General features: G+C 35.7%; 2 protein-coding genes across 3 annotated transcripts; one reads left to right on the top strand and one right to left on the bottom strand.

Annotated features, from left to right (window-relative positions):
• The first annotated feature begins 1273 nt into the window (after positions 1-1273).
• LOC129895672 (protein JINGUBANG) lies at positions 1274-2998 on the top strand. Its single transcript, XM_055971407.1, is given in 1 exon segment — positions 1274-2998. A coding segment is annotated over 1 exon segment (1269 nt). The 5' UTR covers positions 1274-1507; the 3' UTR covers positions 2777-2998.
• Positions 2999-4790: 1792 nt separating this feature from the next.
• LOC129896654 (uncharacterized) lies at positions 4791-14138 on the bottom strand. Of its 2 annotated transcripts, none has more exons than XM_055972589.1 (7): positions 13788-14138; positions 13526-13718; positions 7944-8053; positions 6838-6913; positions 6685-6752; positions 5926-5992; positions 4791-5441 (listed from the first exon to the last, which is right to left on the bottom strand). In XM_055972589.1, the coding sequence occupies exons 1-7, from the start codon at positions 14088-14090 to the stop codon at positions 5329-5331; spliced, it is 930 nt and encodes a 309-aa protein (XP_055828564.1). In that variant the 5' UTR covers positions 14091-14138; the 3' UTR covers positions 4791-5328. The 2 variants fall into 2 exon arrangements, with proteins under 2 accessions (XP_055828564.1, XP_055828563.1); XM_055972588.1 differs by having other exon boundaries at positions 6838-6916; positions 13788-14137.
• Between the last annotated feature and the right edge of the window lie 200 nt (positions 14139-14338).

The raw sequence follows: 14338 nt of genomic DNA, 5'->3' as shown, positions 1-14338 counted from the left end.
GAAAATATGTGCTTAAGTAGCAAGAACTGTTTTTCATAAGTTAAAAAAGTAGGTTTTGCCCAAAAATATTTTCTAGAAAAATACACTTAGAAGCACTTTTAAGAATTTGTTCAAATTTTATTGGCCGAATACAAACTGTTTCACACGAAAAATACTTTTCAAAATAAACTAATTTTAAAAGTTGGTCAAACAGGATATATTCGTACCGACTTGTCCACACCTCAATTGATATATCGAATCTCTATTTTCACAATGAAACATGGCCAAGCGCCTACTAAATTATCTTTGGAACATTAGACTAAGTAATTCATGTTACATGTTTGGAAGAAAATAAATTAATACAAAAAAGGTAAAATTAGAAAAATAAGATAATGTAGGTGGGTTCATGTTCCAGGATGATTTTAAGTACCACTAGAGAAGCTGGCAAAATTTAGTGCCAAGGCACATCCAGGTAAGCAGAACTGTCCTCCATAATTAGAATCAGATGCTGAGCAGAAACACTCTAATAGAAAACTTTTCACATAATTTATCATGACAGCTAATTTGGCAAATTCTCCATATATAATTTCTGTTATAAAAGACTAAAGAAATTAAAAAGAGAGCAGAAAGATTGGTGGGTTATGAGAGTACCTAACTTTGCTGCTTTACCAATCACTTTTTTTTTTATATTATGAAAGGCAACTAGCTAAAGTCCCTTTCACTGAATAGACACTAAGATTACCTTTAAATTCTTCTAGACAGAGTCAAATTTAGGATATGGACATTATGGGTTCGAGTTCGAATTCTAATACATTACATTTGATTTACTATGTTCGAAATCTATAATTTATACTTGTGTAGTGAACACATACACGAGGTCCAAATTTTAAATCAAAGCTATTGAGCTCGAGTAAAACCATAAGATGTATGCTAGATTCGCCCGTGTTCCTGGAAGTCCAAATTTTTTACCTTGTTTTGGCACACCAGCATTCCAAGTACAAAAGACAGGAATTACCATCCAAATTACAGGCCAATAATGAAATAGCTAAATGGTTTAACTTTTCAAATTTGCCAGTCATGAAATGAAAAAGATAAAGCAGTCAGCCATTTGATTGTACCTAATTCATACTATGTAATTTTTTATTACAGAGTGACCTTTCTTCATGCAAGTTGAAAATCTTTGTAAGACAATTAATGAAGTAATTTTTGTCTAGTTTATTTTTTGTGGGCCAATTCTTCAAGTGTCATTGATGAGATAAAACATTCCCAATCAACAAAAGTTACACAATATATAGAACTTTTTCAAGAAATAAATAGTAACAGTAGCTTTCCATTTTCTATTAAGGAAGCCTATTTTAATTTCTCTACTCCTCAGTCCTCACAAAGACAGAGACACCAAAAATGTATATTCTATGATCAACCAAACAATTCACAAGATCCTCTCCATTTGTATTTTCTAGCCACTGCCCAACTCCATTCTTGCTTATATAAAATCAAGCTCATATACTATAGTTCAGGAGAATGAAGAATGATGCCTTTTTACCAAACTTCATGTTCAAGCAATGGCTCAAAAGCAGAACAAGAAAAGCCAACTTCTTTAGATTCACAGCCAAGTTTTCATTCAGTTCCTTCAATCAAAACACTACCTCATGATCTAAGTTTTTCTCTTAATCTTGAAACTCATTATCAATGCATTGCTAATCTTAAGGGACAGAATTCCTATACATCTTCCCTTGTACTTGCTGGGAAATTCCTTTTTACTGGCTCTTCTGATAAAGAAATTTGTATGTGGGAGCAAAAAGCTTTAACTTCCACAATAGATGCTAGTTTAATCGACACGGTTATAGCAGGGAAAGGTGCAGTGAAGTCTCTAGTAATTTTGTCTGATAAGGTCTTTAGTGCTCATCAAGATCATAAAATCAGAGTCTGGAGAATCGAAAACCATAATTCAGATACCCCGAAAGTAGTTCATTTGGCCACTCTACCATTACTTAGTGACAGAGCTTTTAAATTTATGGTACCAAAAAACCATGTTCAGATCAGGCGCCACAAGAAGTCTACATGGGTGCATCATGTTGACACAGTGTCAGCACTAGCCCTTTCGAACGACGAGTCATTCCTCTACTCTGTTTCATGGGACAGAACACTTAAAATCTGGCGAACCAATGATTTTAAGTGCCTAGAATCAATAGCAAATGCACATGATGACGCGATCAACGCTCTAGAAATATCACAAGACGGGGATGTTTTTACCGGATCAGCTGACAAGACTATCAAGATTTGGAGAAAGGGGTTTGAAGAGAAAAAACATTTACTAGTTAGTACACTAGAGAAACACAAATCTGGTGTAAATGCACTTGCAGTTGGGAGAAGTAGTACTCATTCTGTTTTATATTCGGGTGGTTGCGATAGGTCAATACTAGTTTGGGAGAAGGATGAAAGTGGTGACATGGGGCTACTGGATGCACTCAGGGGTCATAGAAAGTCCATATTATGTCTGGCTGTAATTGCAGATTTGGTGTGCAGTGGTTCAGCAGATAAAACAGTGAGAGTGTGGAGAGGGGTTGAGAGATGTTACTCTTGTCTTAGTGTTATTTCAGGACACAGTGGACCAGTGAAGTGCCTAACTGTGACTAGTGAACAACAAATTCCATCAGATACAGCTTCTTCATATGTCCTATACACTGCTAGTTTAGATGGTGAGACCAAGGTTTGGAGGATTTGTGTTCCTTTTCTATGAAGCTGTTTGATATACTCAATGATTCAACTCTTTGATCTTTCTCCTTTGTTCCAATGAGGTGCATGATGCATATGCCAGTTAACATCTGTATATTATATTTTGCACTATAGATTGTTGGTCAAGTGACCAAAAGAAGAAAATATCTACAAAATTTCAACTTTTTTTCTTCTTTAGTTGGAATGTATTGTAGGTTTATTTTATTGAAAAAGGCTACCATTATGAAATGATTATGCTTCTTAAACTGGAAACCACTTTGGTTGATCTTCTCTATAAATTAAGTACCCCACATAAATTCCTATATTTTGTGATCATTTTTTAGCTTAAGTTTCACAAACCCCTCCTTGCCTAATAACTTCTTTTTGGCCTAATTCTGCTGCTAGTTATCCTAGTATTTCAGTTTTCCGAGGGTTAGTTGAACTTTAAGAATTTCGAGAGAGATCAAAAGTACACGGACCATCTTTTTAATAAAATTTAATCAAATGTTGGCATAGACTAAAATATTCATGATGATGATTCATGCTTTGACGTGACCATACAAAACTAACCATAGGAAAAAAGAGAACGCAATAACATGTCTTTTTCACATATTGAAAGTTAAACCCTCTCCCATTTCAATCCACACGGCTGGGTAGGTAAAGACTCTTTGTCACAATTTCAACCTTAATTATCTTATTGATGGGACATTGATATCTTGCACCTACACCACGGCAGTCCCTTCTTTACACCACCTAGCATTGTATTCAGGAACAAATCAAACAAGTTTCCTCCGAGGCAACAAACAAACACCTATAGATAGAATTCTTCCTATTAAACGGGCGAATACATATATTATCATCATATATTATTAAAAGTAGAAAGCTTCAAAATGCAAAATTTGATTATCATTTTACTTTTACACTAAATCAAAATGTTATAAAATATTTAATCTAATTTATCTAATCTAATCTAATTGATTAAATATTTTTATCCTTCAACAAAAAACTACTCCTTTAATATTTTGTACAAAGAAATGTAAATATACGTTTAAATAAAGGCTAAGTGTCTCATATTGAATACAATACAATGAATCAGCCATAATTATGCCTATCCACTTATCAATAACTAATTTAAAGAATTACAACTCATTTATGTAGTTTCTTTACAGTTTCAGACTTGATTTTTCATATTCCCGTATGTGTTCGTTATCTTTTACAACTCAGTTGGTATATACTATACTACAACTTTGGACAATAAATGCAAAATTGGATTTAATAATTTTGGCCTTTGGGAAATTAACTGTTTCTAGAATAAAATATGTGTTCTTTCACTTCTTTATAACAGTTATGAAGAAATTCAATGGATATTTTAATGATCTTATTCTAATGTGACTTTTGAGTTTCTATAGATAGTGTTTAGACACATTTCCTGGCTTATAAATTTCATTGTGTTCTGTAAATTATTCTTTATGGAATGTGCCATTATAGATATTGTCTTAGTTTTGATTATAGCTATTTTTCTTCACTCCTTGTATATTATTTGATAATTCCGTTGCAGATCAACTAAGATTTGCTTAAATTTTTTCTCAAATAGGTTAATGACATATTCATAACAATATTGCGTCCCTCAATTATATGATTATATCCTATAAATGGTGGCATTGAACCAACATTGTACACACTTGGAAATATTTTATATATTTGAAAAAGAATAAGAAAAATCTCATCTTGTCTCTCTATATTTCTTGTCTCTCTACCTTTCTTGTCTACTTTTCTTCTTTCACATCGTTACTTTTAGCTTCATTTTATAGCATTTTGCTTATTTCTTTAGAGATATTCTTGCATTTACCATAAAAAAATACTATCTATTTTTTCCAAGTTAATTCCTATTCAGCAAATAAATAACAACAAATAAAAATTATTGTGCATAATAAGACTTCAATTTTTTATGATTTTAAGCCTTTGTATGGTTGATAATTATTCTTGCTGTGGTGACCACACATATACGTCACATAGCTTTTAATTTACTATTTTATTTTACAAATTTTATAATAAAAATTAAAAATAAACATGCTACGCACGTACATGATTTAGTATTGTAATAAGCAAAATGGGCCAAAGGTTTCTTAATACAGGTGGGGAAGAATGATAGGTAAAATACATAGTTTAATTTAAGGTCAACAATATCCAATCACAGGTTCGCATGCTCCACTATGTGATGCAACCGAAATTCTAACAAGGTACACAAATTATATTCTTAGCCACAGTAACACAATTCCCATGACCTGAGACTTCTTCAATTCTTCACACAATTACCGCAGCCACATGATCAGGTAACTACTGTGAAATATTTTGAATCCTGAAGATGTCAAACTGAAGCTATCTGCTTACATCACAAAAGAAAAAGCAGCAAAAATTGTATGACATTGAATCACCAACTGGAACGTGGCCATCGTTAATGCCTTTTTTCGGCGACAAAATAATAAAAGTACTATGTGGTTGTAGTATACTTTCATCTTAAATGGATAGGATTTAAGCCAAATCTGTTCGAGAGAAAAGGAAACGAAAATACAAACTTCCCTCTATCATACATTAACTGTACAATTGAGATACGGATGAATGACAACATTTCTCTCAGAGTGGAAGCTTAGCTGGAGTTCCTGGATCTCGAGGATATTTCTTTGGGGTAGGTTTACCTTTCAAACAAATTATGGCAGTTCTCTGTCCATGTTTACTGTGGGAATCAACTGTATTACAAAATAAATAAACAAATGAACAAAGTGAAAGCCAGAAATGAGAGGACATTTTAAAATGTAGTTGCTCATCTGGAAAACTACTCAAAGCAAGTTAACCTAGGTCAAGTGTAAGAACAGGACCAATCATACTGAGAACAACATGATATCAAATCTCTTCACTTTTAAAGTTATAATTAAGAAGATGTGAATAATTGATCCTTCAGGCTGAGGAAACCCAGCACATTGACCTCAAACTTCAAAAATAATAACTCTCAGAAACAGGAAGATGTGGATCTGGAATCCCAACTATCACAAGAAGTCAGAAATAATTCACCTTCTTTAAACAGAAACTCATCTGCCATTATCTAGTTCTTATAGAATTTCTTTTAAGAAGTTTGTTTTATCACATATAAGTACATAAAAAATCATAAACCTTGGAACCAGTCTGAACCATGGCCACATCCTTCTGTAACTACAATGTGAAAGAGAACAATACCGCAACGAATTTGCAATAGAGAGGCTCCCATCAGCTGTATTGCTTTCTCTGCTCTTTGCACCTCCTCCTGTCAATGAGTTTGAAAGTTGGAGAGCAGTTATTGCAAATATATGTCAATAGTTTCTCTTCTCAAATGCAAATCATCTTACATCCTACAAATTCATATTGGGTTACATTTACTCATTTGCATTTTCAGTAGATTACTACTGCAGATCCACTCTAGGTCTTGAGAAAAAAAATACACTTTTTGATCCCTCAAGTGTAGTGTTCTGCATTTGGGTACATCAACCATAGATTCTTGCACATTTGGTCTCCAAAATTATAGGCACTAGGCAAATTTCATCCTATAGGGGTGTTTGGATTGACTCTTTTTAAGTGGCTTATAAGCTAAAAGTTATAAGTTGGGGATACCCAACTTTTGGCTTTTAGCTTTTTCTTACTTTTATAGCCTAAAAAAGTGCTTAAAAGCACTTTTTGTGTTTGTCAAACACTTTCAAAACAAAAAAAAGTGTTTAAAAGCCAAAAGTCACTTAAAATAAGCCAATCCAAACACCCACTTAATCTTTCTGCAGTAAAAACTGGACATAGATAAGTAAAATATAGCATGTGCTGAAAATTTTGATTATAAAATGGTAGGAGAACCATGAGGTATCAAGGTTGAATCCCAACAACACATTATTTAATTAGAGCTAAGCCTTCTGCTCATCTTCTCAGACAAAGTAACTTAAACTATTACTATAGATCATAAGAGAGACAGACCTGAGGATCATGACCTTTCGCAGCTACAAAGATACCACCAGTTCGGACTAGAGGAAGGCAATACTCAGCTGCAAAATGACAGAAACAGATAACCATCTCAAGGAATATTAAAGAACATAAAACACAGAGGAAGAAACAAATTAGTCTCCAAACCTAGAATTCTCATTTCTGCAACTGCTCGGGCAACTGCAACATCAAAAGACTCTCTGAAGCTGACGTCTTGCCCTAGCTTCTGTCCTATTCCAATGTCAGAATGTGCATCAAGTCCACAGGTTAAGTGAATATTTAAAACTGTACTACCTGAAGAAAATCTAAAAGATGATACTAGTTTATAATAGAAGGAACAACAGGTATCAATTCCAGGAAATTTTAACTTGTTATGCATTACAAAATTACAACATAAAATAAGGGCATCCATAATTAGCAGAAAGAGCAAGAATGTAGAACTTTCCTCCAAAGACATTGGTACATTAAGTATCGTACACAAGGAGATAAACCCATCAGAAGTTCTTACTAGACAACAGAACATATGGACTGAATAAAAGAATGGACTCTGCAGTGATTATTTTGACAAGAAGCCATGCAGATAATCTTCAGTTATACCAGAATTTAGCCTATTGTACTGCACACAACCTAATTTGAGGAGAGAATTAGATCATGTGAGATCCCAACTCCTTAAGAGAAGAATAGAAAAATCAATTTGGTAAATATATTGATATTTAACAGGAGTAGATCATACATTAGTTCCCTAAAGTTTAAGCACTCAGATAAGCTACAGACTAAGGAAGTTAAGTGAGGGATCACTACACTTATCAACCAAAAAAATAAATAAGTGAGGGATCAGTCAGTCTTCTTTTTTTGTTTGAGAATGGTAAGATTTAAAGGGATCAATAGCTCCTGATGAGTTGGAAAAGAAACATGGTCAGAGAAAATAGGAAACTACTCAAATTTGACTAAAAGTATATTTTCTGTACTTGTTCAACACATATTATTAAAGAGAAACTAGAGGTTGGATTGAAGAACGTAATAATTAAACCAAGCCCATGGAACTTAACTCCCATTTGGTTTCAGGAAAACAAAACAAATGTGACCTTTCTAGGAACACATACAGCTGACGTTGCGACAATGTCACTTCGAATTCAATATGGACCAGAACACCTTGCACATACTGACTAAATTAAGGAAGAGAATATTTTTGACCAAATTTATTAATCAATAATTAAAAAGACATGTTAACTGATGATTCCAGTTCTACTAACCTCAGCTCTTTCTCTTTTAACTTGAACATTTGATAGGCCTATTTGACTAACCACATGCTCCAAAAAGGAACAACGCTTATTCATTGACTCCAGAAGGGTCACTTTCCATCCTGCATGTACAACTTAGTTCAGTGATCATACTGAAGTGATCGAAATTTAGAGAGTTAGAGAGAAAAACATGGCAAGATTAGAACGAGATTAATTTGAAAAGGCAAACCTTACATTTATAGAGACTATGTAAATCAATCTTATTGAATTACAAAGTTGATGTATCTGCTGTGAAAGATCAGTTAAGAAAGTTAGTTAGAAAAGTTGTTAGGCACGTGCTAGTTAGTTGGTTAGACGTTGTTAGAAAGCACATGGCCACCACGTGAAGTTTGTTAGAGACTTAGAGTTGCACAAGAGAACCATCTCTATATAAAGAGGCAGCTATGTACTGATTGAATTGAATGAAACAATGTTATAATTCCAAGTTATGCTATTATTCCAAGTTATGCTAGAATGTAGAATCTTCAATTGTTCAATATAGTTCCCAGTTCTGTTTTTCATTCTTCTTCTCTGAAAGAAATCACAAACTTAATATGGTATCAGAGCTCTGATAGCTGTCGATTGTAGATCATTAAAGCTTCAACAATGGTGGAGACGCAGAGAACAAAAACAATAGAAGATCCGTAAACAAACCACAATCATCTACTTCACTTACAGGCATCTGATACTCCTGGTGTGACCTAGATTCCTATGAAGCTCACAGGACCAGAAAACTATGGTGTATGGAGCAGATCCATGCGTCTGGCACTTCTAGTCAAAAACAAACTAGGATTTGTTGATGGCACATGTGCTAAGAGCTCGAATAAGGGAGATTTGGCAGTGAGATGGGAAAGATGTGATGCAGTGGTGTTATCATGGATTAGTGCAGCAGTGGCACCAGAGTTAATGACCAGCATTGTGTATGCTTCAAGCTCAAAGAAAATCTGGAATGATTTCAAGGAGACAGTTGACAAATCAAACCTGACCAGAATTTTTCATCCATGGAAAGAGATTAGCATGAGGAATCAAGGTACAGATACAGTTACATCTTATTACTCAAAGATGAGAGATCTATGGGATGAAATAGATGTAATGGTAGCATCACCTTCTTGTGACTGTAGAGTCGAGTTCTCATGTTGAACATGTCAAACAACAGACACTTTTACAGATTTTGGTAGGACTGAAAGAAAGCTATGCACAAGTGAGGAGTTCTATATTGCTTAGTCCAACAGTTCCTAGTGTAAACCAAGCTTATGCAATGATTGTTCAGGAAGAAAGCCAAACGAAGCTAGGAACCATAGAAGGAAGCAAGGAACCTTTAACAATGATGGCAGGAAGAGGTAATCAGCCTAGTAGTCAGTCTCATAACTTTCAAACTCAAACACATAATTTTCAAGAAAGAAAGACTCAGGGTCAGAATTCACAAGGAAGGAAGTTGGGCTTGATATGTGAACATTGTGGATACAAAGGGCACACTAAGGACAATTGCTATAGAATTGTAGGTTTTCCCGCTGATTTCAAGAGTAAAAGGAAGATGTCTGCAAATGAAGTTGCTATGCCTCATGCTAACATTACCACAACTGGTTCATCAGGATCAGAAAAGGCTGAAGAGCCAGGATCTCAATTCTTCTTTCCAGGAGGTTATTTTACAAAGGAGCAATATGATCAAGTGCTCAAAATGGTGACTTCTCCCTCACCAACAGGAACTTGCAAAGCCAATGCTGCAGCAGGTATGCATGCTATGACTGATAATATTCATGATAATGCAGTCAGATGGATTTTATTCCGGAGCCACACATTATATAATCTATTGTAAAAGCATGCTGAATGAATGTAGAAAACTATCAGAATCACAACATAATAAAGTGCAGTTCCCAACAAGAAATAAAATCCATGTAGAACATATTGGAGATGGTTTAATTCAGGGAACTTACAGGCTGAAAAATGTACTACATGTACCAGACTTCAGATTCAATTTATTGTCAGTTTCTAAGCTGATTAAGGATCTGAAGTGCATGGTGTTTTTTTTCCGGATTTGTGTGTGATGCAGGCTCTCTTTACTGAAGAGGTGATTGGGATTGGTAAGGAAGAAGGTCTGTACATTTTAAAGCATGATGTAGAGCATGAAGTAACATCTATGGCTGGAGCATCCCTTACAAACAAGAACACAACAGAACATAGATTGTGGCATCTTAGATTGGGACATCCTTCTATGAAGGTAATGAAGCATATTCCCATATTGAAGAATAATGTGGATGAGTCAGTGCAAGAGGACTGTCTGATTTGTCCCTTGGCAAAACAGTGTAGACTTAAATTTCCTTCTAGTATCACTCAAACTAAGATATTTCAGCTTGTACACTACTAATTACTGACTATAGTTGATGATTTTAGCAGGTTTACATGGATCTCTTTGTTTCACTCAAATAAAGATGTAGTAGTAGTAGTATTGAAAAGTTTCATATCCATGATTTGTAATCAGTTTGATTGTGCAATAACAGTTCTGAGATCTGACAATGGCACTGAGTTCTTCAACAGTCAAGTTACTGATCTATTATCATCTATAGGCATCATACATCAAAGTAGCTGTCTTTACACACCACAACAAAATGGTGTGGTTGAAAGGAAACATAGACATATTCTAGACATAGGAAGAGCTTTGAAATTGCAATCTCATATTCCTAGTAGATTTTGGGGTGATTGTGTACAGACAACAGTGTATTTGATTAATAGACTGCCAACAGCTATGCTAGATGGACATTCTCCTTATGAAAGGTTGTTTGGTAAGCCTCCTAAGCTAGATCACATAGGGGTGTTTGGGTGTTTGTGCTTTGCTAGCATACTGCCAAGAGGTGGAAAATTTGAAGCTAGAGCAAGGAAAGTTGTTTTATTTGTTTTTTCTACCACACAAGGGGTATAAGTTGTATGACTTGGATAGTAAGACTGTGTTCATAAGCAGGGATGTGGTTTTTCGGGAAGCAGTGTTTCCTTTCAAGATTATGCAGTCAAATGATAAAGGGCCTAGATACTAATATTCAAGCTCAAGATCTGTTCATTGAGGCACCTTCCCAGCCTATAGCTGTGAGTCATACAGAGATTAACACACCACCTAATACCTCTTCTGATGCATCTCCTACACATGTTACCTCTGCACCTGTTGAAGAGCCAACATTGGGTCCTGTGGTTGACTTAGAAGTACCTCATGAAGAGATCTCAGTACATAGCCAGGCAGAGCCAATGTCAGCTGATGACCCTATCCATCCAGCTGAGTTATCTTTAGATACTGCTGGTCCAAGGAAGACTAGTAGAACCAGTAAACCTCCTGTGTGGATCAAGGACTATGTTGTGCCCAAGAAGTCCAGTCTCCATTCCATCACTAATCATGTTTGTTATGACAATGTGTGCAAAGGTTATCAGGCTTATCTACATGCTTTTTCAGCAACCTTAGAGCATCAACCTTTTCATGAGGCCTCTCAAGACAAGCTATGGATTGATGCCATGCAGCAAGAAATTCAAGCTTTGGAAGATAATAACAATTGGGACATTGTTGACTTACCCCCAGGTGCCAAGCCAATTGGTTCAAAATGGGTATACAAGATTAAATACAAGGCCAATGGTGAGGTGGATAGGTATAAAGCTAGAGTAGTTGCTAAAGGTTATACTCAAAAAGAGGGACTTGATTATCATGATACTCTCTCCAGTTGCAAAAATGGTTACCATCAGAACCATCCTTAGCCTGGCAGCATCATATGGTTGGGAACTCTCTCAAATGGATGTAAATAATGTTTTTTTACAAGGTGATTTAGTTGAAGACATTTACATGGACCTTCCTCTTGGATTCCAGGGACAAAGGGAAACTAAGGTGTGCAAACTCAAGAAGTCACTCTAAGGTCTCAAGAAGGCATCCAGGCAATGGAACATCAAGTTCACTGAAGCATTATTGTCAATTGGCTACTCACAGAGTACTCGTGATCACTCCATATTCATCAGAAAGGAGGGCACTAACTTACCTGTGATCTTAATGTATGTAGATGATCTCTTAATCACTGGAAATAGCTCTCATATGATTCAGGAGGCCAAAGCCACACTGCATCAGCATTTCAAAATGAAGGATTTGGGGCATCTCCGATATTTCTTAGGAATAGAAGTCCTGAAGTCAAAGGAAGGAATATTAATGAACCAAAGAAAGTATGCTCTGCAACTTATTTCAGAAGCTGCCCTCAGTGAAGCAAAAATTGCAAGCACTCCTTTAGAATTCAATCACCAGTTAACAAGTGTAGAATTTGATCAACATGTTGGGAATTCTAATTCTACTGATTCAGAATTGGAGGATGTTACAGCATATCAAAGGCTAATTGGGAAATTGTTATACTTGACAATCACAAGACCTGACATTTGTTTTAGTGTGCAAGTTTTGAATCAATTTATGCAACATCCTAAGAAGTTACACTAGGCTGCTGCACTCAGGTATGTCAAAAAGTCTCCAGGACTTGGAATACTCCTTAAAAGGGGAACTGGTCCTATAGAGCTCACTGGATATTGTGACTCAGATTGGGCCTCATGTCCTAATACATGAAGATCAGTCACTAGCTACATGGTGAAACTTGGAGATTCTTTAATCTCTTGGAAGTCCAAGAAAAAACAAACAGTCAGTAGAATAGAAGCTCTGCTGAAGCAGAATATAGAAGTTTGGCAGCTCTTGTTGCAGAATTGGTATGGTTGGCAGGATTACTTGATGAATTGCATTTCCCAGTTACTACTCCAATCTTGGTATATATAAATAGCAAATCGGCCATTCAAATAGCTGGAAATCCAGTTTTTCATGAGCGTACAAAGCACTTCAACACTGACTGTCACTTCATTTGGTGAAATCAAATTTTATTAGTCCTAAGTATCTTTGTACTAATATGCAGCCTGCTGACATCCTTACTAAGGGCCTAGGTGCTAACAAACATCAACTTCTTTTAACCAAACTTGGTGTGTTAGATATCTTCCACCCTTCAGTTTGAGGGGGTGCATTGAATTACAAAGTTGATGTATCTGCTGTGAAAAATCAGTTAAGAAAGTTAGTTAGAAAAGTTGTTAGGCACGTGCTAGTTAGTTGGTTAGAGGTTGTTAGAAAGCACGTGGTCATCACGTGAAGTTTGTTAGAGTTTGCACAAGAGAATCACCTCTATATAAAGAGGCAGCTATGTAGTGATTGAATTGAATGAAACAATGGAGTAATTCCAAGTTATGCTCAAATGTAGAATCTTCAATTGTTCAATATAGTTCCCAGTTCTGTTTTTCATTCTTCTTCTCTGAAAGAAATCACAAACTTAATAAATCTCTTAACAAACTACTCGAGCAGTTAAAGCAGCTCATTCCATTTAACAGAATGAAATCTCACATTTTTTATTTCTTCATTTGATAATCTAACTCTTTTCCGTTCCTTCCTTTCTGTTTTAGTACCAAATAAGTAAATATACAGAAATACAACATATTCTACATAGGCCATTTTTAGTTTACTTTTGAGATGTTGCTACTTGACATTGTGAAGAAAAAATGTGAATGCCTACCAGGGGAAGCAATTGCCAAAATTACTCCAGGAAGCCCCGCACCGCTTCCAACATCAACGAGATTAAGATTCTCGGACGAAGGTCCACAATGTGAGAGATACGAAGTCCGAATCGGTTCAATAATTGAAAGCGAGTCTTCGACGTGCCTTTCCATAACCTCGCTCTCCTCCTTTACGGCAGTCAGATTCATTTTCTGCTATAAAACACTTAATCTGAGTATATACAAAGTGGTAACATAAAACACGAAAGGAGAATGGGGAACCTGGTTCCATTCAAGGAGGGAATCAATGTAGAGATGCACTTGTTCTTTTTGACGCGAGTTTAGCGCTTCAAAACGGGAGGATCTGAAGACTTTTGAGCTTGCGCTGGCGGTAAATGATTTTGAGGTCAGTGAAAGCTTTGAGGATTTTGAAGCTGCAAGGTATTTGATGAAAGTCCCAAACGAGAGTTGGGTTGTTGGCGCCAATATATTGAAGCCCCTATGGCCTCCGCAAAGTAACATTTTCGGAGTGGTTACTTGGTGGAGGGGGGCAAGACAGGAGCGACTAATTTTTTGCGTTTCCATTTCAAGTTGAGTTATTCCATTGGGCCTATTAACTGACGGCCCCTGCTCCAAAATAATTAATATTTTGATTCTAAATATTTTAGGGGTGGAAATTAGGCGGGTTGGATTAAATCTGGACAGGTTATAATGGGTTAAAAAATAATTGGGTCAAGATTCAATCCAACTCAAATTTGTTTGGATCAAAATGGATTAAGTAATGGGTTATATAACGGGTCAAGATTTAACCCAACTCAATTTTTACTTAGCTT

This window comes from Solanum dulcamara, chromosome 7, assembly GCF_947179165.1.
Source record: "Solanum dulcamara chromosome 7, daSolDulc1.2, whole genome shotgun sequence".
Taxonomy (NCBI): Eukaryota; Viridiplantae; Streptophyta; class Magnoliopsida; order Solanales; family Solanaceae; genus Solanum; species Solanum dulcamara.
Note: the sequence above shows the minus strand (reverse complement) of the source record. Positions and strands in the feature narration are given on the sequence as shown.

Coding starts and splice junctions, on each gene's coding strand:
- LOC129896654 (XM_055972588.1), bottom strand. CDS start 14,090: ATGGAAACGCAAAAAATTAGTCGCTCCTGTCTTGCCCCCCTCCACCAA. Junction 13,719..13,787: donor CCCTCCTTGAATGGAACCAG/GTTCCCCATTCT, acceptor GTTTTATAGCAG/AAAATGAATCTGACTGCCGT. Junction 8,054..13,525: donor TTTGGCAATTGCTTCCCCTG/GTAGGCATTCAC, acceptor TTGTACATGCAG/GATGGAAAGTGACCCTTCTG.